Below are 27249 nucleotides of genomic sequence, written 5' to 3' on the forward strand. Positions count from 1 at the left end.
CACTGAGTTTTGGGGGAGAAGATTGCTGAATGGGATTGCATCGAAAGAAGACATGTTTACCATTTTCCTCCAGTTCGGTATGAAATGTGCAGAACCATAAACATTTTTTAAGAAGCTTCTAGACAGAAACCGTGGATGCAAGTTATTAAGAATGAAGGAACGTTGCCAGTGTTTTCTTTATGAATGATAAATCTGCTGTTACACCCAATGCTAACTACTGTGGCTTTCAACTGATGAGGGACTGTGCATGTAGCAAGATCTTTAAGAAGTGGATTCCCTTTTACTTGAAGCTTTTCATCGGTACAAATTTGGAATAACTTACTTCTGTTTCCTCTCCGCCTCGCTCCCTCCTTTTTCCTGTCATTCTTAAAGTTGGCAAGCTCTGAACTTCAGTAGAAGGCTTGAACAGATCTCGAGTGAAGTGTTTTGGGTTTGGTTTGGTTTTTTAAACAGTCTTTAGGGAAATCTTCCTTTCAGACTTTTTTGAGGAACTGTTTAATACATCAAATTGTTGTACTGTATCTACTGCCAACGTAAGTCCAGCTCTCAGATTTCTGAAAAAAGCCCCAACTTGTGCTGCTCAGAACAGAGTTTACTTGCAGTATCTGTTTAGGATAAGCATTGCAAGGATTGCGAAAGCCAGTCTTTTTTTAAAAAAAATTGTTCGCAAAGTTAAAGATTTCTGGAATACAATCATGAAGAGGCATACAGGTGCTACTAGCTGGAATATGCCTGACTGAAACTTAAGGCAAGCTGAATGGAGCACAGTTATTACTGATTTCAGTTTCAGGTAGTGTCCTAAAGAGTTGTTTGCTTTAATAAAGATGGATTCTGGTAGGTATAGAACATTTCCACTCTGAGCACGCTACTCCTGTACGATGGTGCACTTAATGATCACAAATTTTAATGTTTTTATTACGTCATGAAATGTAATTCTACTTTCTTTGTCCTGTCTTTATTCTGAATGAGCAGCATGCTCTAAGATGAAGAGTGTGTTATGTTTTTTATTTTGGGTGATATATTAATATATATTGATTTGTTTTTCTCATTTAAAAGCAATTTTTAAACAGAGACATTTGCATTTGTTTCAAAAGCCCAAATAAGTCGAATGGCTTGGATTTCTTTTCATGTTGAAATATTAAATCTTGAGTTATGACCTTAAATGTCTTTGTGTTTCAGCAGATTAAATTTTTGTCTGTGGTGACAGGGTATATTTGCAGTTCAGTTCCATTTTTTTTAATATTCCCATTCCTCATTTTTGGCCCCGGCTAGACTTCTGAGGAGGTTTCTGTAGCTATTACCTAATTTAATCTATTAACATGCGCCCGCTACATCTGGTTTGACACTACTACCTGAGGGTCGTGTAGGCTGATAACTTTGGTTTGCACATGTTTACTTTTATTTGAAGTGTTACTTGAATATGTCTCTCTTGAGTGCAAAAGGCACTACACCATCCTAGAGATGAAGTGAGCTCTGAAATACAGTACAGTGTAATTATTAAACTTTGAGAATAATGGAAGTTACGAGGAGTTATGTACATAAGGGGAAAATAGGGTACGTAATAAAGTGCTAACTAGATAGAGCAAAGTGAAGGTCTTCCATTGCGGTCTCTCCATTTTTTTTTTTTTCCCCTTCCAGTACTCCTTGACTAGGCTGCTGCAGCTTTGTAAATTATGTTAGATAGTCTGCTGCTTGTAAATAATTAAAGGCTTTATGGTTTCTAAAGTGCTAAGTATTAAACACCGTCATGAGTGTAACTTTTGTTACCATGCTTTTCATGCTTGTGCTTTATTTCTCACTGTTTGATATTATATACCATATTTATTTTATGAAACACTGAAATTTAATAAAAATCATTAACTGATTTCCTTTTTATTTCATGTGTACTTTTGTTGTTGTGACACTTCATCCCCTCAAAGAACTAATATGCTTTAAAGATGTTCTATTCTGTGTTTCATTGAGCTCTTAGAAAGCTTCACCTGTAAGTAGCTGTAATAATTTTATGACAAGAGCTTAGTTCTCCTGACCCCAATTGCAACGTGCAGGAATTTGACCAAAAAGGCTTTCAGAAAAATTGGAGAGTAATTTAACAGTCTCTTTAAGGATTTATTTCATCAGTCTTCAGACTCTTGAATCTGGCTGGTGGGTTTTCTTTGATCTGTGTAGTCAGTTAAGTGACAGAATTTTGGAAGCACCAGGAGAATTTCTTTTGTTGGGTGCTTCAGCATTAGCTTGCTTGTGATTCGTAAAGACATGTTGCCTCTAGAATTTAGAAGTAGGCTGGTTGTTTAAGCTTCATAATGGCTCCGTATTGGTTGCACAGAAGTGAAATTTGCATGATTCTCAAAACTATAGCCTTTTCCAATGCAGAAGTAATTTTCTGTGACTGTACAATAAATTTTCTAAAGAAGATACTACTTGTTTGTTGAGATGAAAAAAAAAATTAAAAAAAAACATCAGTGATTCCAATGATTTGTACTTTTCTGTATTGCATTCAGGCTGAGATATCGCTACCCATAGAAAGGACTGGACTAAAAGGCGGTGATGGCACCTTCAGTGTCCTTCAGGATCTCATTGTGCTAGATCAGGTCCTTATTTTTCCTGCTGCAATGTGGCTCGTTTACTACTGGAAACAATAGGAGGTGACATCCATTTGGAGAGGGAGAGGAGGCCGGGAGTTCTTCATCTGTAGGCAGCGTGTAGTCCCAAGTCCCAGGCTGAGGATCATAGAGGAAGTAGAGGAGTAAGTCCTTTTCTAAGAGATTAAATTCTCTGAACAACTAATAGCCTTGAATTCTGGTTATCGAAAAAACCTTAATCTCAAATACCTTGGCAAAGAATATGGTGTATTCATTTAGTCTGGAAACAGGCAGAGAGAGAAGCTTGTTTGTAAGAACACGACATAGAATTTGTGAGTGAACGCGCAGAGGAACGCGGGAAAGCTGTAAATGTGGGTAGGCAAACGCAGACGGCGTTTTGTAGAAGGGAGAGTCATTAATTTTCTTAAATAGGTTTTGCATAATCCAAAATGTCAACTTAAACGTGTTCACTGCTTGGTGTCAGCCCAGGCTAAAATGCGCTTGCAGGACTGTGACTGCATCTTTGTTAGTGTTGGTTTTTGTGCTGAGTTTATCGAATTCCGAATACGTAGCATTTCTGACTGTGGTTTTGGTGACATCACGCTTAACGCTTTGCTTTCAGTAACTGAAAGCCATTACGTGTAGGAATAGGTCGGTGATCTCTGCACCGATAACTGCCACGGAAGAATGGTGCCAACATCTTATTTGCTGATGGCACTTCTTCTAAAAATCGCTGCTTAGAATATGAAATTCTGTTCCTTTCCGCAGCCACTTGAGAGTACTGCGTAAATTCCCTTACAGCTGAAACGCGTGGAAAGCTATCGGTTATTTCAGTAGTCTGGTACGATGCTATATAGTATATATACGGGTGCCTCCTGTAGATCAATTAGAAATAATTTGTCAACCAGCAGCTTGAGCTGTTTGAGTTTGGTTTTCTCCAGGATTAATTGGAGCCGGGGTTGTTCCCTCTTAGCCGTGTAAAAGCAAGCAGAACTGGCTTTGGCTAAAAAAACCCCTTCCCGCTGCTCACAAAGGTTCTCCTTGTGCTTCCTGGGAGTTCGGGCAGAGGAGGGAGTGGGAGCTTTAGGTACGGCCACAGTATCAGCCCTTCCTACTGACTGTAGAAGGGAAATAAACTCTAATAGCTGCCTAAAAACAGGTAATTCTTTTTTTTTTCCCCCGCTGAACTTTCTGAAGATGTGCCTAAGCCGAGCAATCTGTGAGCCTTTCGTAGCGCTCCCTGGAAATGGACCACAGTGCTCTCGCTGTGTTCGCTCGGAGCTAGAGAATTCGTTTCCCCACGTAAAATAGTATGAAAGTAGATCTGTCTTTGACCTCTCTCGGTTTCTTACACATCATAAATACAAGAATGTACATCTTTAAAGTGCTTTTAAATGCGATTTCTTTTTCTCAAACTTCCATACGTCAGTCTGTTGTGTACACGTGCTGTTTGCATTTGTAGTTAACGTGTCTTTGTCTCATTTTCATCATGCTCTCCAGTAGACTAAAAGTTCAAGCAAGAATAATCTGAGTTTTGAAAATACTGGCTTATTTTTAAAACCTTAATACAGTTCAACACTATATGCTGGGCTGCTGGAACGGTTGAGTGTGCAAAAAAAAAAAAATCTGGCTTTTCTCCCCACTACGCTGGAGAGCTAAGAGCATAGAAACTGCTGATCTCTTTGGAGTTTTCACTTACTACAACTAACGGTTTGGGGCTATAGTGTAAAGTAAGAGTAACATGAATGAGTTCTTGGGACTTGAATTTTCCATTCCCTTTGCTTTTTTCCCCACAAGTCTTCAGAACTGATCACTAGAGGCAATGTCAGAACACTCAAAAACCCTCTCACTTTTGTTTTTTAGGGTTTGGTTTGGTGGTTTTTTGTTGGTTTTTTTTTTTTTAAATACCGCCAACAAACGGGATGTGTCATCTTTGCTCTGAACTGGCTGTCCTTGGAATTTGGTATCTGTTGTACTCTCTGACAGCAGGATCGCAGCCGGGGTTTTTCTTCAGTCGTACATTAGTGTAGCCAGTCTTTATGGTTGTGCGTTAAGCTATTATCTATGCTATGCTTATGCAATTAACTAGCTTTCGGTTAATGAGGGGTTTAAATTTCACTCATTTGAAGCAGTTCAGTGAGGTGCAGGTGGCTGCATACTCTGGTGTGACTGGGGACGGCAGTGGTGGGGGTGAGGCGCAAGGGAACGATTTCTGCAGTGGGTGTTGTGGCTAGGGTGGCAAACGGTGGCTGAATTCGAAGACTTGAGACGAGGCCGGCTTTTCTGTGACGCTCCAAGGACACCACTCCAGAAAAGGGACATGCAAAAAAGATTTTTGAGAGATTGATTTTTGTATCCATTTTTACTGCTGTGTTACATATGCAGAACTGGAGAAATTTGTGAAGTATTTTGTGGGGGAGGTGTTTTGTGTGTGCTTCTGATAAGTGAAAACTTTTATATAAATATTCTTCAGGACAGTTTGAAATTGAGATATTCATGTGGTCAACTTGAGTATATTTTTTAGATGTCTAAAATAACATCTTTCAACACATTAAAGTCAAAAAAATTGAATTCTTGTCCTCATATTGATCAGATGTTCTATTGTTTAATTATATATATGAAGACTGAGTATTAAAAATGGGAGAAAAAGTTTACTTCATCTTACCTCTGTAATTTTTTTTGGTGTTTCATGTATATTATGATACACTCAAAATTTCCAGGGATGGTGAGTCTGATCACGGCTTTAGCCTTAACACACTGTTGCAGCAACCGAGGAGCATTGATGCGACGCATCCGAAGAGATTCTCCACAGGTAATCGTGAGCGGTTGCAACATGAAGGCACATTTAATCCGCCTCTGTCATACGCTTCAGAAACTAAGAGAAGAAAACAGTGAATCTTGACTTGTTTTTTGACAAAAGGGTATGACATGCGCCGTTACAGTCCTTTCTCTCACGCAAATTGTCGGGACAAATATACCAGAGTTGCAGGAGGAACTTTCACACCATGAAATGTAAGTATGTTGCCCACATTGCATTTAAAATTTTGCAATTAACTTGAGATCACCAGTCAGACAATGGACTACTATTATCGTGTAATAAGTAAAAAACATTTAAGTGCTTTTTGAAATTTTGTTTGGATACATTATCAATATAAAACTATTCTATAAGCAAAATATTTCCCTTATGGTTCTGAGCTTTCTGTTTGCAGGTATATTAAGGCTTATTTTGGTTTTAGGGGTTTTGAAGATCTCGAGCTTCCTATGCAAAGGTGTATTTTTGCCGTGTTTTGGGATTTTTTTGTGTGTGCAAGAGAATTGAAGACTGTAACTACAGTGTTCTGTGGAGTTAGCCAATGCCCGAGTTCTTTGCAGTAGACTATATAAATCCATGCTAATATAACAGTATTTTAAAGACCTTTCTTACAATTCTGCTTTATATATAACCATTTGTTTAGTACTTATAGTAGAATTGGGAACACTTTGCTATTAAAAAAAATAAGCTTATGCGTAAGTAACAAGAGCTTTATTTTTCACACCAATGTTCACATTTCACAATCCGGCTAGGACGGCTTTAATCTTTTTGTCTTTGAAACCGTGAGGAGATTAAATCCTGATAATACGAAAAGAAATTACCGCTCTGTATTCATGCAAACACTTCTTTGCCTTGTTCCTCAGATCTCCCGGGAAGCCTGGCCTCGGCTGTACTTGTTGCAGCCAAGACTGGGGTTACCAATTCCACCGCCTTCAGCAGCCCTGGTTTGCAGCCTGTCACGAGCCTCCTCTAGCAAACAGCGGCATGGCAAGAACTGAACCCGGAGCCTCCTCTCCCTCCAGAACCCCGACAAAGCTCAGTTTGTATCAAAACAACTCCACTATCATTTCTGCTTCGTGGCTTGCCAGACCTGAATGGTCAGAAAATTGTTCGGTATCTCTGAATATTGCTCAGGAAATGAGTTATAGAATCATAGAATCGTTTAGGTTGGAAAAGCCCTTTAAGATCATCCAGTCCAACCATTAACCTACACTACCAAGTCTACTCTAAGCCAATCAAGGGTAGACTAGACTAAACCATGTCCCCAAGTGCCACGTCTGCCCGTTTTTTGAACGCTTCCAGGGATGGGGACTCCACCACCTCTCTGGGCAGCCTGATCCAATCCCAGTGTGTCACCCAGTTTCACTAACCTGACCACGCTGAATTTAGCAGGCAATAAAATTAATAAGATTGCAGGTGGAAGTCTGAAACATTTGTCAAAGTTAACTTTGATTTATCTGTCTGGTAATACCTACTTTATCAAGAACTGTGTTCTCCAACAGTGAAACTGCAGTCCAAGGAACTGTTCATGTCGTCTTCAGGGTTTGGGATTCTTTCTGCTAGATAGTAAATAGTGCAAGTTCAGTTTTCTGAGATAAATAGGAAACATAAAGTAACTTCAGATAACGAAAATTCACAAAACAGAAGTTAAGCACTGCTATAAAGTGTCCTGTGTGATCTCAACACTAAAGATTTGGGTAGTATAGAGATTCTGACTTCATTTCTAATTTTATATGTTAATGCCTCATAGGATTTTAAGCGATTGCTGATAACGTTACTGTGTATAGCGCTGAGCATTAAAGACAGCAATATGTTCTGGATACTGTATTTTTTTTTTAAACTGATCTACTTCCCTACTAAGCGTGTTGCCTAGGATAATAGTGACGAGTAAGAGGAGGATATGACTGAGCTTATCCTGTGAGAAGCACAGCAAAATGTCTGTTTCTTCTCTTTTGTGTTACACTGATAGTTTGACCTTCAGAAGTCCATAATATGAAGTCATCCACAGAAAACTGCTGCTGTAACTGTGGATCCTTATATGAAGGAATTGGAATGTCCCTTCCAGATGAAGGTCAAGTTAACTGCAAAGATTCCCTAATTAAAATGGTTTGGTTTTTTTTTTTTTTTTTTTTTAGTTCATAAATGATCCTAAATCTTAGGATTAGCTATTCTTGTCCCCCAGACTGCAGACAGAAAACTACTCAATGTTTGGGTAGAATAAATGACAAAAATAAGCTAGTATTTCGGGAGCTGAACTATATTAAATACAGTCCGTATGGCAAAAGGATAAATTCCAGAAATTGAAAAGACTTACTACGATAGAAATATGAAATGACGATTCAGCTACCTTTAGTCTATTCTCCTTTTAGTTTGCAGGATTGATTCTTTCCATGCACCTCACATGGCAAGATTGTACTGGGTTAGTTACCTACAGCGTGTTTAGACATTTAAGTGATAAAGTTTTCTAGGGATATGCTTCTTGGTTTCGCAGAACTGCTGAGTGTTTCCCTCCTGGAAAAGGCTCTGGTTGTAACATCTCAAAGCCCACCAGCGGTGAGAGGAGTGGCTCTTGGGAACATTTCCGACTTTCGGCTGTCCCCGGTAAGATGCTACCCGCTCGGGCGTGTTTCCTTGAAGGTTTAGTACGTTATTTCATATTGTGCTTTTCAAAACACATTTTGTGACGGCAAGGAGAGCTGTGATGTTTTACGCACCTTCCTTCATTCCCCAGCCTGCCTTTTCAGTGGCATGCTGGTGTGCACTGTGAATGCTGAGCACCAGCACATTTCTGTTGCAAAATTACGGGATGGATTTATTTGCTTGCCTGTGCTAAACATAAATCTACTTTAAAATTACATCTCGGTACTGAAATACTGTCAGAGTTTTCTGATGCATCCCTCTGAAGCGGTTGAGAAAGAATGTATGTTTATTATACTGCGGTGGGGGGAAACTCTGTGAAAAGCTGCTTAAACTGATGTGTGCAGCAGGGATGATTAAATATTCAATATACGGCATCTGTTAAAATTCAAATGCGGCACTTGTAGGCTTCAAACTGTTCTTTCAAAACTCCCAGAATTACCATGGCATTACATGGAAATCTTACCAAAGAAAAAACCTAGCCCTTTTGAATGCATGTCTTTCAGGGAATACCTATAAAAACTGAATTTACAGTAAAATTAAAAAATCCTTCATGGCTTTGGTTTCCTTTTTGTTTCCCAGCCACGTCAATACTATTTTTTTTTCTAGTATATATTTTAGCGCTCCAGATTTTTCTCTTCTAAAAAGTTTTCAGTGGTAGAAACTGATTTTTCTCAACTGGGACAGAATTTTCAATGAATTTTTGGTTTATTTTGCAGTATTATTGCCGCCTCTTTTACTGCTTCTGTCGCTGTGGAAGGTGAAGCAAGATAAAAAGCAGATGCCACCAGGTAAAGGACCTGCTGCTGAGAAGCAGTCGGGTCCTCTTGGCGTGGTGACAAAGCAACTGAGAAGCACCGGGTCTGGTGCCAGTGACACAAACGTGTAAAGCAAGACACAGGCCTGGAAATGGTACCGCGGAACGCTCGGGGTTTGTTGAGAAATGAAGGTAGTTTGGGGAGATCTCACAGCCAGGGATCTGCAAGTGGAAACCGGAGGCAACCAAAACCAAGCCCACTTAAGAAGCGGAGAGTGCTGCCATGCCGTGGGCGTGTGGACAAGCTTTCACAACTTCGCTAGAAAGGCCACCATCAGTAATAACAATTTTTTTTTTTTTTTTTTTTTTTAAACCGACTACAGCAAATGCAGAGATGTCAAAAAAACCCCACTGAGTTTTGTGTTCTATCTAATGAACCATGTAACTAGAAATTGCTTGTTCAGAATGAGCTGTTATCTGTGGCTGCTTGTACGGAGCATTAAATCCCGTGCTGCCGTCTTTGGGTTTTCTTATCGGTGCGGGCTGTTATCGGTGGCGTTGAAATTGCCTTCTTTTGGTTGTAATCGTAATTCAGCTGTACTGGAAAATGGGAAGGAATTTGTTCTCCATGTATCAATTTGTCTTGTTGAAAGACTGTAGTTAAAAAGTAATTTTAACAGGGACCTGGCTTCCTGCTCTCCTCCGTGACTTGATGGCTTCCAAACTTCTCACTTGTGTATGTTAATGCTAGCATTATCTTCACTGTTTAAGGTATACTGTTTGTGTCCTCCTGTGTGATTTTAAATAAATATATTATCATTTTTACAGTATTTTCTTAAAATGTCTAATAAAAAGAATCCTGAGTTGCCTGCGGTCTGCATTTGATTGCAAAGTTAAAGTCTATGTGTATGCGTGTAGCATGCTCTAGAAATGGGTTTTCTCTCTGGAAATCTTGGGATGTGGACATGAACCATGGAGGCAGTGAAACATTTTGAAGTGTTTAGAGGTAGAAGAACATGTACTGAATCCTGGCTCAACTTCAGTAAAAAAATAGAAAAGTTCAGTTAAATTTAATCATAGAAAATTAAGGATTAAATAAATAATGACCTTTAAATACAATGTTGGAGTTGTACTGTTACTGCAACACAACAGCACATCGAGCGTGCCCTTTGTGCATGAGTGTAGAAAGAGTTTTGAAAACTGAGATTAAAAAGTTTTCATGCGTCCTGGGTTTGGAAGCGATGACTTGAAACACGGGCTCCTAAATCTTAGGACTTTGGCACTCTAAAGCCACATTTTACCATGGATTTTAAAAGTTTGCTCCCAGAAAAAAAAAAAAAAAAGACGACAGCAGGCTCTACTGGTGCTGCATGCAGCTCTTTTATTTCCATTTGTCTTTACAGAAATGTGAAGCATCTTCACAATAATTGTACAAAAACATCTCCAGTTGGCTGCCTGCAGTGCATCCCGGCAGAACATGTCACAGAAGAGGAAAGGTGGGAGTTTGTCTGCTGTTGCTGAAAAAACCCATGCACGAGCGGACCTCGAGAGGAGACAGGTCTCGGGGGAAATAAAACCGTCATGTTCCGCATAGATCGAAGTAAAAAGGGGTGTAACAGGAAATAAATATACTCTAGCGTTTGTTTGGATATTTGGCTGTACTTTAATGCATCATGACATATGGATTTAGTCCATATTTAGCGTATGAAACCGTTAGTGGACACGTAACATGCGATGGAGCCGTTTGCTGGTAAACCTGAAAATATCGCAGCCGTCCTCGTTTCTGCGTTCCCCCAGGGCCCCTCGTGTCTCTGTGCATTGGAACACGAGCGTTCCCTTCAGAAAACTCTATTTTTTTTCCAAGTTTATTGGCAGCGGTTGGAAGCAATCGCAACTGTTTTCCTCTCCCCGTGGGAAGTGCAGGACAGGGCTCGCACCAGGTACCCAGGGAAAATCCAGGGGAAATCTCCTCCGCTGTGCACCCCTCCGAAACAGCCCTTTCCTAAGCAGAAACAACTCTTCTCGATGCATCAACATTTCCAGGACCATTACAAAAATAAAATACTTTTGTTTTTACATTAGTATCGTAACTGAGTCTAGAGAATTAGAAAAATTAAACGTTTGTTCTTACACTTGCGTTGACGGGGGGTAAGTATCTACAGTATTTATCTCAACATCCCGTTAGAATGTCTGCTATAAATTTACACCATAGAAAGAATGTATGCAAAACGTGTATGGTTTATACACAGAGCTTTCTTTTTAAATACATGTATTTATACAGTGAACAGAAGCGTTGTCAAAATACAGCAGTATTTGAGGGTTGGTATTTTAATAGCGTCACAAACCACGTCCAGTCTATACTCCTTTTGGTGCGTGGGTTTCCCTTACGGTGAGTATCTCCCGAATGAAGGGTCCGTAAGGATTCGGAGTGCCCAGAGAGGAAGGCGAGGCACCTAAAGCCGAGCTCCCGCCGCGGCACTTGACGCCTTCGCAGCCTGCGGGGCCTCTGGCGCAAGGACCCCGGACTCTCGGATCCCGGGTGCTCGGGGCTGCGGCGTTTGGCACGCGGGGGCCAGGGGGCTGAGCTGAGACGCACGGGGCTGCAGGAGCCCCCAGCAGCCAGGCAAATGAAAAAAAAAAAAAAAAATTAAAAAAATCAAAAATTGTTATGTTCTGAGTAGTTACATGCGTGCAGATAATCGCGTCATCCATGCTGCTTGGGTTTTCTTTTTTTTTTTTTTAAAAAAACCCAAACCCTGTAATACTGCTTTGTTCCACTCTTCCTTGAAAGCGAAGCGGGGACTGGAGAAATCATCAGTCTGAAATCTAGGCAATTAAATCTGTTAACACTTGACGAGGCATTTCTGGAGTTATCTGAGCATCTTGAAGCTTTCAATTAACACAAACCCAACGTGTGCTTTTTGTGCTTCAACTGCGCTCACTTTTTTTTTTTTTTTAGCCTAAAACAACTTCTTTTTTTTATTTTAAATGATATTTTTGGCATGCTGAGCTACAAATGGAAAGAAATAGAACATGTACCGGCCTTAACCAAACAGGTAAAAAATTAATAATTAAAAAAAAACCCCACCCAAAACCCAAACAAATCAACCCAAAAAACCATCAGAGACCATTCTGTTTGTGCCTATATCTCAGTGTAGTGGAAGGGCCGGGCTCATTGCTTTTACCAAGACGTACCGGTGGCTGGCGGTGCCTGGTGCAGGTTGCCCAGGGCTTCACAGCCAGCACATCAGGGAAAAAAAATAATAATTAAAAAAAAAAAAAAAAAAAAAAAAAAAAGACTGTCCCCAAACCCCATCCAGGCACAGGGCTTTCTCAACACCTTCCGCAGGCAACGCCAGTGGCGGGACGGGTCCTGCCCCTACCCCGGGCATCCTCCTGCCGCTCACATTTCCCCCCCAGCGCTGCTTTTCCCATGGGATGGGCAGCACGTCCCCGCTCGGGCTGCCCCGGCACATCTCACCAACTAAAATTGTCTAAAAAGTGCAATTTTAAACAGGTTTGGTTGGGTGGGTGGGGTTTTTTTTTTTTTTTCCCTTTCTTTTTTTTGTTGTAAACAACTTTTATTGGAGTGGGCATCATGGGGAATGAACGGCAAATGTTAATGGTAATAAACCACTCAGCTGGCAGTGAGTCCGGGATGGCTGCTGGGATTTCATGGTGCCATTGTGCTTTACAGGCTTCTCCTTTTTTTAAAAAAAAAAAAAAAAAAAAAAAAAAAAATTCACATTGGAGTTTTAATATGTGAATGCAAAAGTATATAAAGTTAACAACTCAGTTATTCACTTGGCAGGCAAATGAAACCTTTATGCATAAATGTTGTAAAGTGTGCAAAAAAAAAAAAAAAAAAAAAAAAAAGATGGAAAATACATCTCGCGTTTCTGCTATCGCGAGGTCTCCAGGGGTCGGCCGGTGCGGCCGGAAAGCTGTTGGCCAGCGTAGGCTGTGCTGTGGCGTATGGTTGCCCGCTGCCCTGTACACTCGCGCACCTCTGCTGCGGGCGAAGCCGCTCGGACGCGTGGGTTTCCCGCGTTACAAAGCCGAGCGCGGACGGACGGAGCTGCCGGGGGCCGGCGGCGGGCAGAACCCGCTGCCTCTAACGGTGCCGCCGGTCCATGAGGCAGGGAGGGGAAGGAGGGGAGCCATGTCCCGGCCCCAACCTGCCCCGGAAGGAGGGGAAGGGGCTGAGCCAAGACACCGACCCACAACACGCAACGGTGCGTGTCCCCGGCCAGCCTGCCCCGTCCCACCGCCCGGTACGGGGACCCCCGCGTCCCCCCGCGTCCCCCCCGGGCAGCCCAGCTCCACCAGCGACGTGTGATGCCCGGCACTGCCGCAGGGATGGCACGGCTTTCGGACACCTGGGTTTGGGTCATGGCACCGGAGGGGGCCGCACCGCCCCGTCCCATCCCACCCCATCCGTCCTATCCCATCTCATCCGTCCCACGGCCGCCGGCGCGTCCTTCCCTGCCTCCCGGCACAGCTCCGAGCGCTCCTCTCATCGACGCCCAGAACAGAAAGCCAACAGAGGATGAAGAACACGAGCTGGGTGAAAGAGCAGAAGTTTGGCACGCCGGGGGATGCCTGGCGAAGGAGGAGGAGGAGGAGGAGGAGGAGGAGGAGGGTTTCGGTGCAGTTTTGCTCCTGTAGTGACAAGCCCCATCAAATGCAAACGCCCTGCATCGCCTGGGGACGATATTAAACGCAGTCCTCCCGCCTGCACAGGGCCATTTGTCGCCTGGCCTCAGCCACGTCCCACCAGCACCAGCGAAGACTTTCTCACTAGTTGCGGTATTTGTATAAAAAGTTAAAAGCCACGGGGCGTACGACCGCCGGCCGTCGGGCTGTCCGGCTGTCCCATCCGGGCATCCCTCCCGCGGCACAAAGCCAGGCTGGGCGTCGCCTTCCCCCGGGACGACAGGCACCCATGGGTGGCAGCAGCCTTCCTCTCCGGCTGGCCGTCCTCTTCTTCGCCACCTCTCCCCGGAGCCCGCAGGGGCGCGGGGCGGCTGCTCACAGCTGGGTCTCGTCGCGCGTTTCGGGGTTGCAGGGGCCCAGCTTGTTGCTGCAGCTGCTCTTGTGGCTGTGGCCATCGTTGGCCACGTGGGCCAGCGGGTCGGAGCGGATCAGGTACCTGCGGGGCACAGCCTGGTTACGCCGCTGGGACCCCCCCTCCCCGCTCCCCGACGGCAGGAGGGAGCCGTGCACCCCCTAAATTGGGGTCTGGCCCATCCCTCAGGCCGGGGCACGCCCCACGGCGCTGTGCTGGGAGCTGCTGCTCGCGGCGGTGCGGCAGCTGTTAAAATAATTAGGAGTTATTTCTCCTGGCGCTGCACAGCAGCAAAAGCCAGGGGCAAAAAAAAAAAAACCTCTGCGCTGCCGGTCGGAGCGGCGATGAGCAAAGCTGGGGCGGTTTGGGCGCTGCTCAGGCAACGCAGGGAGGGGGGGATGGCCTGGGAAGGAGGCAAAACCCCCCGGTCTTGATGAAAAATGACAGCAAGCAATGCGTCGGGGGGCAGCCCCCGGCCGTGGGGCAGGCCTGGGGGCACGGGGAGTGCTCCTGCCTGGGGGGGAGCCCGGCCGAGTGGCTCCGTGTCCCGGGGGCCGTGGGTGGGTGGGGGCAGCACCTACACGATGTCGTTGAGCTCCAGCCGCGTGTCCGGGGGGGGATTGATCAGGACGTAGGACAAGGTGTTCTGGTGGTCGTTCATCTCGTCTGCGAGAGGAGGGGAAAGGGCTGGTGAGGAACGCCCCGACGGACACCCCGATGGACACCCCGATGGACACCCCGACAGACACCCTGATGGACACCCCGATGGACACCCCGATGGACACCCTGACAGACACCCCGATGGACACCCCGACAGACACCCCGACAGACACCCCGATGGACACCACGATGGACACCACGATGGACACCCTGCCGGACACCCCGACAGACACCCCGACGGACACCCCGATGGACACCCCGACAGACACCCCGCTGGACACCCCGCTGGACACCCCGACAGACACCCCGACGGACACCCCGATGGACACCCCGACGGACACCCCGCTGGACACCCCGACAGACACCCCGACGGACACCCCGATGGACACCCCGACAGACACCCCGACAGACACCCCGATGGACACCACGATGGACACCACGATGGACACCCTGCCGGACACCCCGACAGACACCCCGACGGACACCCCGATGGACACCCCGACAGACACCCCGCTGGACACCCCGCTGGACACCCCGACAGACACCCCGACGGACACCCCGATGGACACCCCGACAGACACCCCGCTGGACACCCCGACAGACACCCCGACGGACACCCCGATGGACACCCCGCCGGACGCCCCGCCGGCCCTCGCTCCCGCAGCCCCGCTGCAGCGTCCCCGAGCACCTGGCTCCGAGGGGTCACGGCTCGTCCCCGAGGACAGCAAATGAGTCCCTTTACGGAGGGAGGCCATGGGCAACGGCGTTGCCGCCGGGAGAGCACCGAGAGCATCGCTGCAACCTCCCTCCCTGCCTCCCCGGCCGCTCCCCCACCACGGCACAGCCCAGGGGACCGGCAGATGTAACTCTTCAAAATCTCTGCTCCCCCCGCCCCAAAAAAAAAAAAAAGATGTCTTACCTTGGTTTAGTGCACAAAAGGGAACAGGTTAGTCTTGCCACGTTAGGTATAGCACAGCGACTCCAACCACCGGGTCAGGGCAGCCAAACCCCCGCCCCGGGCCACTCGAACGCTCTGCCCACTTCTCCCCTTCTTGAATCACTTAATTTAGCATCATCCAGCAAGAGGATTTAGTTCAACGATTGCTTCTTTCTCCTGCCCAAGGGAAACTGCCTCTGTGGAGTTTCAGAGCCATCGATGCCATTCGGGGACAGCTCTGAACCACGGTGACCTGCCGAGGGAGCTCCGGGCCACCGAGAGCTGCACCCATGGGTGCTGCGCGGGGTGAACGGGCGGCCTCGAGGCCGGGGGGGGGGACCCTGCGCTTTCTGAAATAGCTGAGAACAAGATCATGGGTGACATGGATGGGGGTGCAAGGCTGCGGGTGGCCGGGGAGGGGGTGGAAGCTGCGACAAGTAACACCATTTACAGACTGAGTGACCGGGTGCGGAGGGACAGGATGGAGAGGGGACGGACAGACGGACGCCAGGGGCAGCATGATGAGCGCGGCGGGACACCAGCTCGCTGCAAGGCTTGTCACTGGGACACCTCTCCGGGCTATCAGAAAGGCCCCTCTGAGCAGCATCGGTGCACGATCCGGACAAACGGAGCTTGGTTTGGCGGGCAGCGGGACCCGGGACCGGCTGCGGGGACAGGCGTTAATTCGGGGCTTCGCCCCGTGACCTGTCCTGCCGCTCCCGCCACCCCGTCCCTGCGGTCCCCCTGCCCCAGCCGCGATCCGGAGCGGATCCCGGGGTGCAAGGCAGCGCTGCCGAGTCCCCTGCCGTAACGGAGCCCGCAGGTGCGCGATTGCCGCGGGCACAGGGCGGGTGGCCAAGCCAGCCCGCGGGCGAGGAGCACCGCTGCTCTTCGGCCTCGGGACTGGGTGAAACCTCTGAAATGGAGCTTTTCACCAGCCACGAGCTGAGCCACAGCAGCTCAAGCCTCAAGACAGGGATGCAAACAGGTCCCCTCCGGGGCTGCCTTCGCCTTGCATTTGGCCAGCACACATCCAGACGGACGCCGGGGCATCCCCACGGCTGGCCCGCACCGGTACCGCGCACAGAGGCGCTTGCAGGGGGACGCGAGACCCTTGTTTTGCTGCTCAGAGATCTCCCTGGCACCTCTGAGGCCACCGCTGCAGCTGGCGGAGGACCGGGACCGCCCGCAGGGAGATGCTGTGCGGGACCCCCGACCCTTGCCGGGGTGCCCAGCCCCGGGCGCCGGCTGGTCCCTGGAGTTTTGGCCGTCCCAGTGCCCAGCCTTACAGCGAGGCGGGGACAGGGGGTGGCAATGCTGGGACACGAGTGGCACAGAGACCCTGGGATCCGACGGGAGACACGGGGGTTTGCCATGACGGGGGGGAGGCGGGGAAGGGCCCTGGCTCACGGCAGGTTGCCCTGCTCCATGGAAGCACCTTTTCCTGACCCCATGCAGCCGAGCCAGGCGCTGCTAAACCCACCAAGTATATTGCCATATCGTCCCCTGCGGCACAGCGGCAGGGCTCAGCCCAGCAGCACCCTCCGGCAATTTTTATTTTTTTGGGGGGGGGGGGGGGGGGGGGGGTGTGGGTGAGGGGAAGACAGCACTGAGCTCCAGCTCTCACCCCCATGCAGCCCCCGGCAGCGATGCCACCATGTCGGACGTTCGCCCGTGGGGGCTCCTGGCTTAGCAGGGAGTAAATTGATGGTGCTGGGCCCCCGCGCAGCACGACACGGGCTCTCGCTCGGCCCCAGCTTTTCGGCTGGCAATATACTCTGCTGGCGTGGGGCTTCCATGAGCCCCGGCTGGGGCTACTTCTCTGGTGAAGGACACGGTTCAGAGGAAAATGCCAACTTTTCACCTTAAGCATGGGCTAGCGAACCCTCAAATACAGCTAGGTTGGGCGACCGCTAATCTCTGGGCTGCCGCGGTAAAAAAAGGGGCCTCGCCAGCACCCTTTACACCCCTGTGTAAAGGTGCGATAACGCTGCAGCTCCCGCGGACGCCAGCGAGGTGCCCCGGGGCATCTGCGGCACGGGCGGCACTCGCGGCTGCTGCCTCGCGCCGAGCCCGGCACCTCCCCGGTTCGAAAACACGGTCTGCGAACGCCGGAGAGTTGGCCAGTAACGCAACCCAAGGACTGCGAAGGGCATTCCGAGCGCTGCCTTGCCCCCGAGCTGGGGCTGACCCACGTGCAGCTGAGAGGCGAAGGGGCTGGCGCAGCAGCTCCGGCATCACCTCGCAGCACGCACCGGCAGCTCCGCTGCGCTTGGCCTCCCGCGAATCCCCGCCTCGAATTGCCACCGGCTCTACGGCCCAAAACCAACTTGCAAAGCAAAGGAGGGCGGCTTTTGTTTTAAGAACAGGGCTGTGATTTCACTGTAAGAGCTCAGCTACAAAAAAAGGGTCCCTTGGGTTTTTTATCTCCAGGACTTCACGGAGCCCTGGTTTTGAACCACCGTCGCAGGACGGTCTTTTGTTTTCCAACGCCACCCAACAAATTAGTGCTTGAAAGGCTCGGGTATCTAAGGTGAAAACCGGCAAGGGTGTGGATTGGGCTTAGCTGGCATGATCTTGTTGTACGCTGCACGCCATGAGTCACGCGGGACTCCCAGGGAAAGGGAATTACCTTGCAAATATCCCAGGTTTACCCGATTCATCACATCACTGGCTGTTAAATTTGCTACATCCTCTACAGAACATACAGGGAAAGGCACAGACATAAACAGAGAGAGAGAGAGAGGTCAGCAAGCCATGATTCGGCAAATATCAGAGACGAGCTCCTGCACTGCAGCGATAAAATGAGCAAAAGAAAAAAGGAAAGGGGGAGAAGGCAGAGCAACGTGTTCTTCCAAAACGCCACGGGTGTCCACAGACACTGACGGTGACACACGGTGACAACACAGTGCCGGGGGCAGAGCTGGCCGCAGACGTGCTGCAGGGGCCAGGGAGCTGCCGGTCCCCCCCGCCGTGCCCAACGCCCTGCTCCCGGCCAGGCATTGCCCTCCCGCCCCGACGGGAGACGGGTCCTGCACGCCCCCCCCGCTGCCGCTTCGCTTGCCAGAGCTCCCTTGGGTTTGCTCCAGCCCAAATTTGCCGGTTGGGCCGGGTGAAGGATGCAAACTGCCGCTAACCCGGCCAACGGTGCCCCGAGCATCCCGGTGGGGCTTGGCTGCAGCGCAGCCCCTCGGGACCCTCAGCCGACGCCGTTCAGGCGGGGAAGCCGCCTCTGCCTTAACCTCTGCCTGCGCTTGCAGGGGATGCTGCGCCGTGCCCTGCGCCAGCGGCACGCGCTGCGGCGGCTCTTGGGGTGCGCGGGGCTGTGCTTTGGGGTGCACCTCGTCTCCCAGCTTCCCACGCCCGGCAGCTGCGTAAAACAGCTTTTTGAAGGCAGAGAATGCCATCGGCTGTGCCTCCGGACTTTGCAACAGAGCTGCAGAGAGCTGGAAGTCCCCCAGAAAAAGCAGCAGAAACTTTTAGGGCTAGTGATGCAGGGTAAAAAAGAGAGGGGGGGATGCAGGGCTGCAAGCCCCTGCCTGGCGTGCCCTGTGCCCCTCTGTCCTGCCGCAAGCCGGCTCTCCGGCCTCCCTCCCCGGGGAGGCAGCTCCAAACCCCCTCCTGCGCTGCATTTCTTTATATTTTCTCCTCCTCCTTCACATGCCTGAAGGGCTGCGAGGGAGAAGCCAAGATGGGAGAGGAGGAATCCAACCCCCGCCTCCCAAAATCAGCTCCCGGCCCGGCTGGGGCGCGGTGCCGGTGTGCATGCGGGCAGGGGCCGGCGCGGGGCGGACGGACGCTCTTCGAGGATGGAGCAAACAGGCAGCAGCACAGGATGACTTATAAACAAAAAAAAGAAAAGAAAAAAAAAAACAAACCACAAAACCCAAACCAAACAAACCAAGGAAGCCGTGGGCTACAGACTTTGTCGTAACCAAGGGGTGGGGAATCGTCCGGACACAGACGCCAGCACCGACGGGCAGGTGAGAAGCTTCACGAGAAATGCGGCTGCACGGAGGGACCCTGCGCGCTGCGGGCGCCCGGGGCCGTGCGGGGTCATCGCAGCCGCAGACGCTGGTTTCACACGCAATGAAGCAAACCACTCAGCCCTGCAGCTACCGAAATGTCTTCCGTGGAAGAGTTTTATGAAGGATTAAAGCCTATAACAAGAGGGGTTTGCGCCAGCTGACGGGGCTTCACCTCTCCCTGCCGCACTACGGGGGCTCTCGGGCAGAAGGGTTTTGCTGACTTGGAGGCAGCGTGTCCTGAACCACTGTTTCTGCGCGGCCAGAAAGCCGGGGGGCAAGCGGGGCATCGCGCCCGAAGCCTGCACGGCAGCGCTCGGTCCAGCTGCAGGCAGAAGGGAGAGAGTTACTCTGCCGCTGCCAGCTCCCGCCTGTCCCAGAGCCCCGAAACGGGGGTGGCTGCCTGCAGTCAGCTGGGGGGGTGGCAGGCGAGGGGGCTCTGCGCTGTGGGACCCCAGCTTTCGACGTGCTCGTCTGCAGAAGCACAAGCAAGCTGGGGGGTGAGGCACTGCTCAGAGCTGCGCCTGGCAGCCCCGGTGGGGTTAGGCTTGGCGTGGGGTTAGGCTTGGCACAGGGTTAGGCTCGGTGTGGGGTTCGGCTTGGTGTGGGGTTAGGCTCGGCGTGGGATTTGGCTCGGCGCGGGGTTAGGCTCAGCTTGGGCTTAGGCTCGGCACAGGGTTACCTGAGGAGCCCGCGAGTGGGATGCACCACCACAGTGAAGCGCAACCGAACGGCACTTACCGTACCCGGTTGTGGGCAAGCCCAGGTGCTTCATACGGTTTTTGACGAGCTCGGAAAGCTCCTGCCTCTCAGAGCGCCGGTACAAGCTGAGGCGCTGCTGGCTGATCCACTCGGCCGTCTTGCTGGAGTGCTTGTTGCCCTTCCTGCTCAGCCGGCGTGCCCACTGCATGCTCTTGCGCCGCAGCAGCGGGTGCTCGGACTGGTCGCTGGAGCACGAGTTCCTGTGGTGGCTGGTCTTGATGCCCCAGTGCTCCTTGACGTCCTTCGTGTCCTCGCAGTCCTCGACGTTGATTGAGATCTGTGACTGGAAGCCCAGCAGGTCACGGAGGGGCGGGGGGGGTGTGTGCCAAAAAGAGCCTGTCCTGTCTCCGATGGGGTGGGATCTCTCCCGTGGGACGGGATCCTCCCTCTGATCCCCACGCGCTCTCCCAGCGCATCAGCTCCGTACTGCTAAAACTACCTGGCTGGCGGATTTGGGATAAGCACTCTCGAGTGGAGTCTAACGGGCGCCTGAGATCGCCTCGCCCACGATTAGCCCTGGGCTGCCCGAGGGACAGCCGTGCCCTTGTCTCCCTCTCTTCCATCTTACAGCAGACGTGCCGCTGCATCTCCGATAGAGTAATCCCCACCGGCGAGCAGGAATTTATTAATAAAGCGGTTTAAAGCATCTCTAAGAGGCGGATTGCATTTAATTAAATGGCAACTTCGGGCTCCCTGTAGCTGCTTCCTACAAAGCTGAAAACCGAAGGTATTTAAAATGGAGCTTGGCTCGCTCCCCTGCCCCTTATCCCAGTTAAATACACTTCAGGGCACCAAGGACTTTTGTCTTCCCGGACTGCCGAGGCTCAGCCGGCATCGCCCTTCCGCAGGGACAGGCAGCGCCGTGCCGGCATCGGCGGTGACAGCGGGCACGAGGCACGCGGTGGCTCAGCACAAGGTGCGTGGTGGCTGTCGGTGGCCGTTGGAGCCGCTGGCGCAAGCCAGCCCAGCGCTTGCCCGCGGGTCAGTGTCTGGGTCGGGGGAGACCCGGCGGCAACGCTGGCAGCCAAGGTAATGCCCGACATCGCCCGAGCGCCTGGCGGCTGGATGCGAGCGGCACTCACCTGCGCTCTGATGTCGTGGGGCTGCAGCGGAGGAAAAGGAAGGAAAAATAAAGCGTCAGCCCAGCAAACGGGCAGCCCTGCGGTGCCACATCCCCCCCACTGCTCCCCGGGGACTCGGTGCCACTGCAGAGCTGTGCCGAGAAAATCCCCCCGCTTGCCTGCAGCCAGGCTGCTGCCCGGAGAGACGGGCATTTACCCCGAGCCAGCCGACCCGGCTGGGGAACCAGGGCATCGCCACCGTAACGCAGACGTGGGGCCGCTAACGAAGCGAAGGCAGAGCTTCCCCTCCCCTCGCTCCTCCCCACCGCTGCTGCAGCCAGGTCCGAGGGGCCTCGCGGACCCGGCCAGCCTCATGGACCGCATCTCTGTGGTGACGCTCGGCTGGGACCACCAGCAACCGGCACACGCCACCGCCGTGCCCCTACCTCGGAGGTTGCGAACATGTGCGACTCCGTCCTGTAAATCCCGATGGGAATCTCCGCGCTGGAAGAGCAGAGCTTCTGGAAGAGGCGGCCGTACGTCCGTATCCACAGGTCATCTTCAGTGATCTTCATCTGAGCAACAGAGGACAAATATCAACCGCCCTGTGCCGTGCAGAGCCCGCTGAGGAGCACCTTGGGGCTGCTCCTGAGCTTCACCCAGCTCAGCCGTGTCAATCCCAAAAGCTAGATGGACTCCACAAAAAGACCAGGGCCCATTTCCAACCCCAGCCTTCAGAACGGGGACTTTGGTCCTTGGTAGCTCTTGGGCTCTTGGTAGCACTGAGGTTCCCCACACACAGCGCAGGGGAGCGATGACCTGGCACGTTCTGCCCAATGTTGTCTCCCCCTTGTTCCCCAGAAGAGGGGAACCCTCCACCCCCATGCGCTGGGTGACAGATCCCACCAGATCCACGATGACTTGGCCCGATGGTTTCAACCCAGAGGGACTTGGCACCTACCGCACAGAGGTAGCCAGAGCCCGGCGTGGTGTCGAGACCCAGCAGCAACCGAGTGATGGTGATCATGTAGTCCTTCACGAATGACTGGGGGGAGACATTTGGGCACGAAGCCGGAGAAAAAGTTTGCTTGGTTATTCACTGGGAGATGCAAAGGGGTGACCACAGCTGCAGGGGTGCATTACCCAGAGCCCATGGGGCTCTCACCTGGTAGAGCAGCGTGTCCAGCATGCTGATGCTGAAGACCCTCCCAGCCGCAAAGGGCAGCCGGAACATGAAGGCCAGGTTGGAGCCATTCTCTCGCTCTTTCTGGAAAAGGAAAGGGAGACGTGAGCACCTGCAGGCAAACACCGTTGGCAGAGGCTTGTTCACGTCCTTCCAGGGCATTTAGCAAAGCAAAACCACGCAGCCTCCCTGGCGCACAGGTTGCACAGAAACTAGAAGACTCATGAAAATGGGAGGACACCAGCGCAGCGTTTCTGGTGGATGTGCCAGGAGGGAACCAGGACAGCATCCTTACACTGGGTGAAAGAGGGGGTTTTCTCCATGGAAATGTGTGAGACGTGGTTGGGGTTTTTTTGACATGGGTTGGATGGGGCCCTTTCACATGCCCCAGTGCCTGGTTCAGGGGCACCTTCCCCCTTGTCAGAAGATCTGTCTCAGCACAGTGACCCCACTGCCCCCCTTACTGCAGTCACAGCATTAAACCTGATTCAGAGGTCCAGTGTGCCCAGCACAGCAGTAGGCAAAGCAGCACAAACTCCAGCCACTGAATAAATACATAAATATGTAGAAGGAGGTAGCTAGTCCAAAGGTTGACTGCCCACATATTTGCTGCAGGTTATCTCGGGTAGATGCACACTAACTCGGGTAGCTGCAGCATGCAGAAGAGCACAGGACCTTGAGGAGCTCAAACGTAGTCACTCTCAGCATTGACTTCCCGGGCCCCGCGTGCAGGGGAAGACCTTCTCTTACCTTTTCTAGCTTGGAAAGGGCTAGGGAGTAACTGTCCTTTGCTCTGAACTGCATGAACCTCATGTTGGAGGGGTGGGTCAGCTCTGTGATAATGCTGAGGCTGGGGAAGAGCCTGCAATGCAAAGAGACCTGTTGGCTTGCAGCTCACTCAGAAGTGAGAGCACTCCCGGCATTTAAAGCCTGAGGAAGACCAAAACCATCCCTGTGCCTGTCTGAGCTCAGAAATAGCCGATTAGATGCTGTTTTCTTAGAGCAAACCCAACCACAGATGTGTCCCACTGCCCACAGCTGCCACCACAGCCACCGGCACCCCTCCCAGTCTTGTCTCCAGCAGAGGTAAGTGGTCACGATGGAGCCAGGGCAGCAGTCACCCCTCACCTGAACATGGTCTGGACGTTGACAATGGTCTTTGCATCCGCCATGTAGTCCTCCTCGGCGCTCATCGTGCTCTCCTTGTCCACAACCACCAGGTTGTCGGCGTAGATGATGCCGCACTGCAGCAAGCTGTCCAGGCTGGGCAGTTCCCAAAGAGAAGAGCGCAGGGTCAGCCCTTGGAAACGACACAGGGAAGCAGCACGCTGCGACGTGCAGCGCTACAGCAAGCCCAGGCTGCTCCCAACCACCAGCTCTTCACCTGCTCCCATCTACCAGGGGGGTTCGACAACCCAAGAAGCCAAGGGTGGGCTCAGCATTATAGTACCAACCCTGGGGCTTCTCATGGGATGACCCAAAAGTCTGGGCTGGGGTAAATGCAACACATTTAGGCATCGCCACACAGCCACACGCAGAAACACCTACTTGTCGATCGTGCCCTCCATGTAGTAAACCATGGGGAAACAACAGATGGCTTCCAGAAAGTGGTGCTCGGGCCTGGAGGAAGAGCAACAGAGAGCAAGGTGGTTCAGCAAGTCCATGGGGCAAAGATGGGCACAAAACCCACACAGGAGTCCCCAGCATCAGCCGGGGTACCCAACAGTGGCACGGCCATTCCTCCACGCTCCCACCCCCACGCTATGAGATACCCATGAAAACACAGGGGAGGGCTCGGTGCGATGGAAAACATCTGCGGAAAAGTACTTGCTTGTTGTCCAGCAGCAACACGATTGGGTTCAACTCTTTGCGGGACCGATAGTACGCACGAAGGGGGACGATGAAGTTGTACAGTCCGTTCCCAGCTGTCTCCGCCGAAACGATAATCAGTTTGTTCTTAAACCCGTAGGCTTTGGCATCTTCAAAGCTGTTGTGCTTGCAGCCCTGTGCGGGGAAAGGTGGTGCGGGGACTCAGCGCGCGGCTCTGGACCACCCACCCACCATCCCTGCTCCCGGGGGGCTGCGGCCCCCGGGCAGCCGCCTGCAGCCCCATCGCACCTTGTCCAGCCTCAGGCAGCAGAAAGGGGCTTTCTCAGGTAAAAGGTGGCACAGAGTCGGGGAGCTCCCAATGTAGGGGGAGTTCGGTGGGTAGCCCTTCACGTACCTGCGGCAGAGAGAAAATCCAGCAGTGCGAGGACACGGGGAGAGCTTCCCGCACACACAACGCTCGGACGCTGGAAAAAAACATTTAAAAGCAGCAGACCCAGGGCTCAAGCACATCACCAGAGAATGCTTTGCAAAACTCTCCTGCAGCAGCTGGAAATTGTCCAAAATGCACATATTTAGGAATCATTTTTGCTAGGAAGAGGGTCATGAGATTGCAAATAGGCAATGTTCCCAGCACGGGCGGAGAAGGCAGCAGATAGGACCATCGAGCGCAGTGGAAGGGAGACAGAGCAGTGAGCTCCAGGAGAGCGGGGCAATGCTGAGCCATATAAAGAAGCAAAAAACCAACCTCATGGTCCATTTTTAGAGTTTGTTTTGGTGAACAGATATTTAAAAAAAAATCACCATTTGTATTTTTGATGGAACCAGAAGCAGAAATTTCATTTAAAGAGCAGCTAAAAGTGGACATGAATTACAAGCTAATTGGTAAGGGTTGGCAGATATTTGGTAAGCTCCCCACACTGCTGTGACAGCATGCAAACAGGTAACCAGTAAAGCAAGTCCTTATCATCTGGCTGTGCTAAATTAACAGCTTTAAAGCGGCAGTAAATATTTATTTTGTATTTTTTATTTATGTGCAATGGAGAATCGGATCCTCTTCACGTTGGTGAGTGAAGGGAGGCGAGACGACTGACGGGACAACCCTGCCCATCCCCAGCAGTGCCTGGCTCAGTGCGACCGCTCTGATACCCAGGGGAGGCTTCTCCAAAGCAGCCCAAAAGGCTTATGGCCAAGCGGTCATTGCCTGTGTTACAGACACATAACACATGTGCTCCAAAAAAGCCAAGAGGGGCTCAGCGTGAGCATCCCTCAGGCACCATTGAACACCCATCGTTTACAACGGCCCCTGTCTACTCTGATACGAGGGACGGCTTGACCGAAGGCGGGCGACTCACTCCACAACCGCCGACCCCTCCTCATCCGACTGCGTCATCTCGTCTTCCGACTGGTCGCTGAGCAGGTCGCAGGGCAGCAAGGACGAGGTGTCGGCCAGCTCGAGGACGGGTGCGATGCTGGGCCGGCGGTTGCCCGAGCCGTTCTCCGCCGGCAGTGCCAGCTTGCTGCTGTTAGCGGGGCGGCACTCCGTGTTTTGCAGGTCCATGGCTACTGTACCTGGACACGGTGGGGAAGGAAGCACAGCAAACATGCTATAAGGAGGTGAAGAGAACTGCATCGGCAAAGCATCGCGCCCTCCAGCCCTGCACGGGGACAAGGTGGAGCACGCGGGGCCGTGCATCGTGCCTGTTAAATACAACCCAGACGAAGCTAAACCATTCCTGGGCACCGGGAGTGTGGGCAAAGCACCCACCAGTGACCTCCGCCCGGGCATTGCTGCGTTGGAGCATCTCCCCGCAGGCACAGCTCAGCTGTGGCCACCTCCTGCTGAGGCTCTCATCTGAGTCTTGGCCAAACAGTGATTTTTAGGCGGTCAGGAACGTGGGGAGCTTCCCAGCACGCAAAGCCCAGGCGCTGGGCACCACTGCCCTGCTTGCACTCATGCCATTTCTCTCCCTCTCGTTTCTCTTTGCCTCTGCGAACAAGCCACGTAACGAGAACACTGACAAACGCTGTTCGGCCAAGTGCTTTGCTGCTTGCTGAGGGATAATCTATGCAAATTGCTGCTCATGAGTACAAACGCATAAATTATTTGCCTGAAATATAATCTGCTCGTGTAGCGCAGCCTCCCCAAATCTCGCTCTCCCCAGATACAAGCTGGAAGTAATGACTCATGGTATTTCTTATTTGCGAAAATGCACCACTCGCTGCAGAGCAAACTATGCTCTTCATCAGGCTGTGAATCATAAACGTGATTTAGGATGCGGCCAACAGCATTTATTCTTCCAGCCAGGGCTTGAGGGATTTATGCAAATGCCGTTAATGATAATGGACATCACGAGCTTTAATAACGACATCTGAGCTTGCTGAGAGCACCCAGGGTACAAGGAGCAGTGTGTATTTTACTGGTGAGGCAACTGGGACAAGGGATGGAAAGGGACTTTCAGTAGCTCCCAGCAACACCCAGGTTGGGGGGCACGGCAAGGAGCTTGCAAAAAGAAAAATAAAACCAAACCTGGGGAAGAAGCTGGAACCAAATCTGGGGAAGGAGACAGAAGGGCGTGTGGAGGATCCTATCCTGCCCTCCTGGGGACCCCCCCTGCCCCGCCGAGGCCCCGCCGACTCACCCATGCTGGCGATGATGCTGTGCACGGGCAGGCGGGACGGGCCGTCGTAGGTGCCTCTCCCCGCAAAGCCCTTCTTCTTCTGCTTCTCCTCCTGCTTGAAGATGAAGGCGGAGTTCTCCTCCTTGGTGATGTTGATGTAGAAGCAGGTGTCGGACGCTGCCATGATGTGCCGCGGGCCGGGGTTCAGCAGGATGCTTTTGTTCTCCTCCCTCCGGATGCCGATCAGGCAGACGCCGTACCTGTGCCGGGAGCACGACATGGGCATTCACAGCCGAAGAAAAGCCCCTTGGGGGCTTTGT

At 51.3% G+C, this 27249-nt stretch overlaps 1 protein-coding gene across 2 annotated transcripts in view; it reads right to left on the reverse strand.

Moving 5' to 3' along the window:
* Positions 1-13816: 13816 nt before the first annotated feature.
* The window catches only part of KCNT1 (potassium sodium-activated channel subfamily T member 1), a 74010-nt gene continuing 60577 nt past the window's right edge, over positions 13817-27249 (reverse strand). The window contains exons 17-30 of one of the 2 annotated variants that reach the window (XM_075716482.1): positions 26951-27189; positions 25664-25880; positions 24600-24705; positions 24313-24485; positions 24030-24101; positions 23610-23744; positions 23232-23343; positions 22464-22565; positions 22260-22343; positions 21745-21873; positions 21320-21340; positions 20217-20520; positions 14435-14519; positions 13817-13937 (exon numbers count right to left, since the gene is read on the reverse strand). In XM_075716482.1, the coding sequence (XP_075572597.1) occupies positions 13817-13937; positions 14435-14519; positions 20217-20520; positions 21320-21340; positions 21745-21873; positions 22260-22343; positions 22464-22565; positions 23232-23343; positions 23610-23744; positions 24030-24101; positions 24313-24485; positions 24600-24705; positions 25664-25880; positions 26951-27189 (1900 nt within the window). The remainder of the gene's footprint in view (positions 13938-14434; positions 14520-20216; positions 20521-21319; positions 21341-21744; positions 21874-22259; positions 22344-22463; positions 22566-23231; positions 23344-23609; positions 23745-24029; positions 24102-24312; positions 24486-24599; positions 24706-25663; positions 25881-26950; positions 27190-27249) is intronic. The other variant, XM_075716483.1, reaches the window with a different exon arrangement.

This window comes from Pelecanus crispus, chromosome 9 (assembly GCF_030463565.1).
Source record: "Pelecanus crispus isolate bPelCri1 chromosome 9, bPelCri1.pri, whole genome shotgun sequence".
In the NCBI taxonomy this organism is placed as follows: Eukaryota; Metazoa; Chordata; class Aves; order Pelecaniformes; family Pelecanidae; genus Pelecanus; species Pelecanus crispus.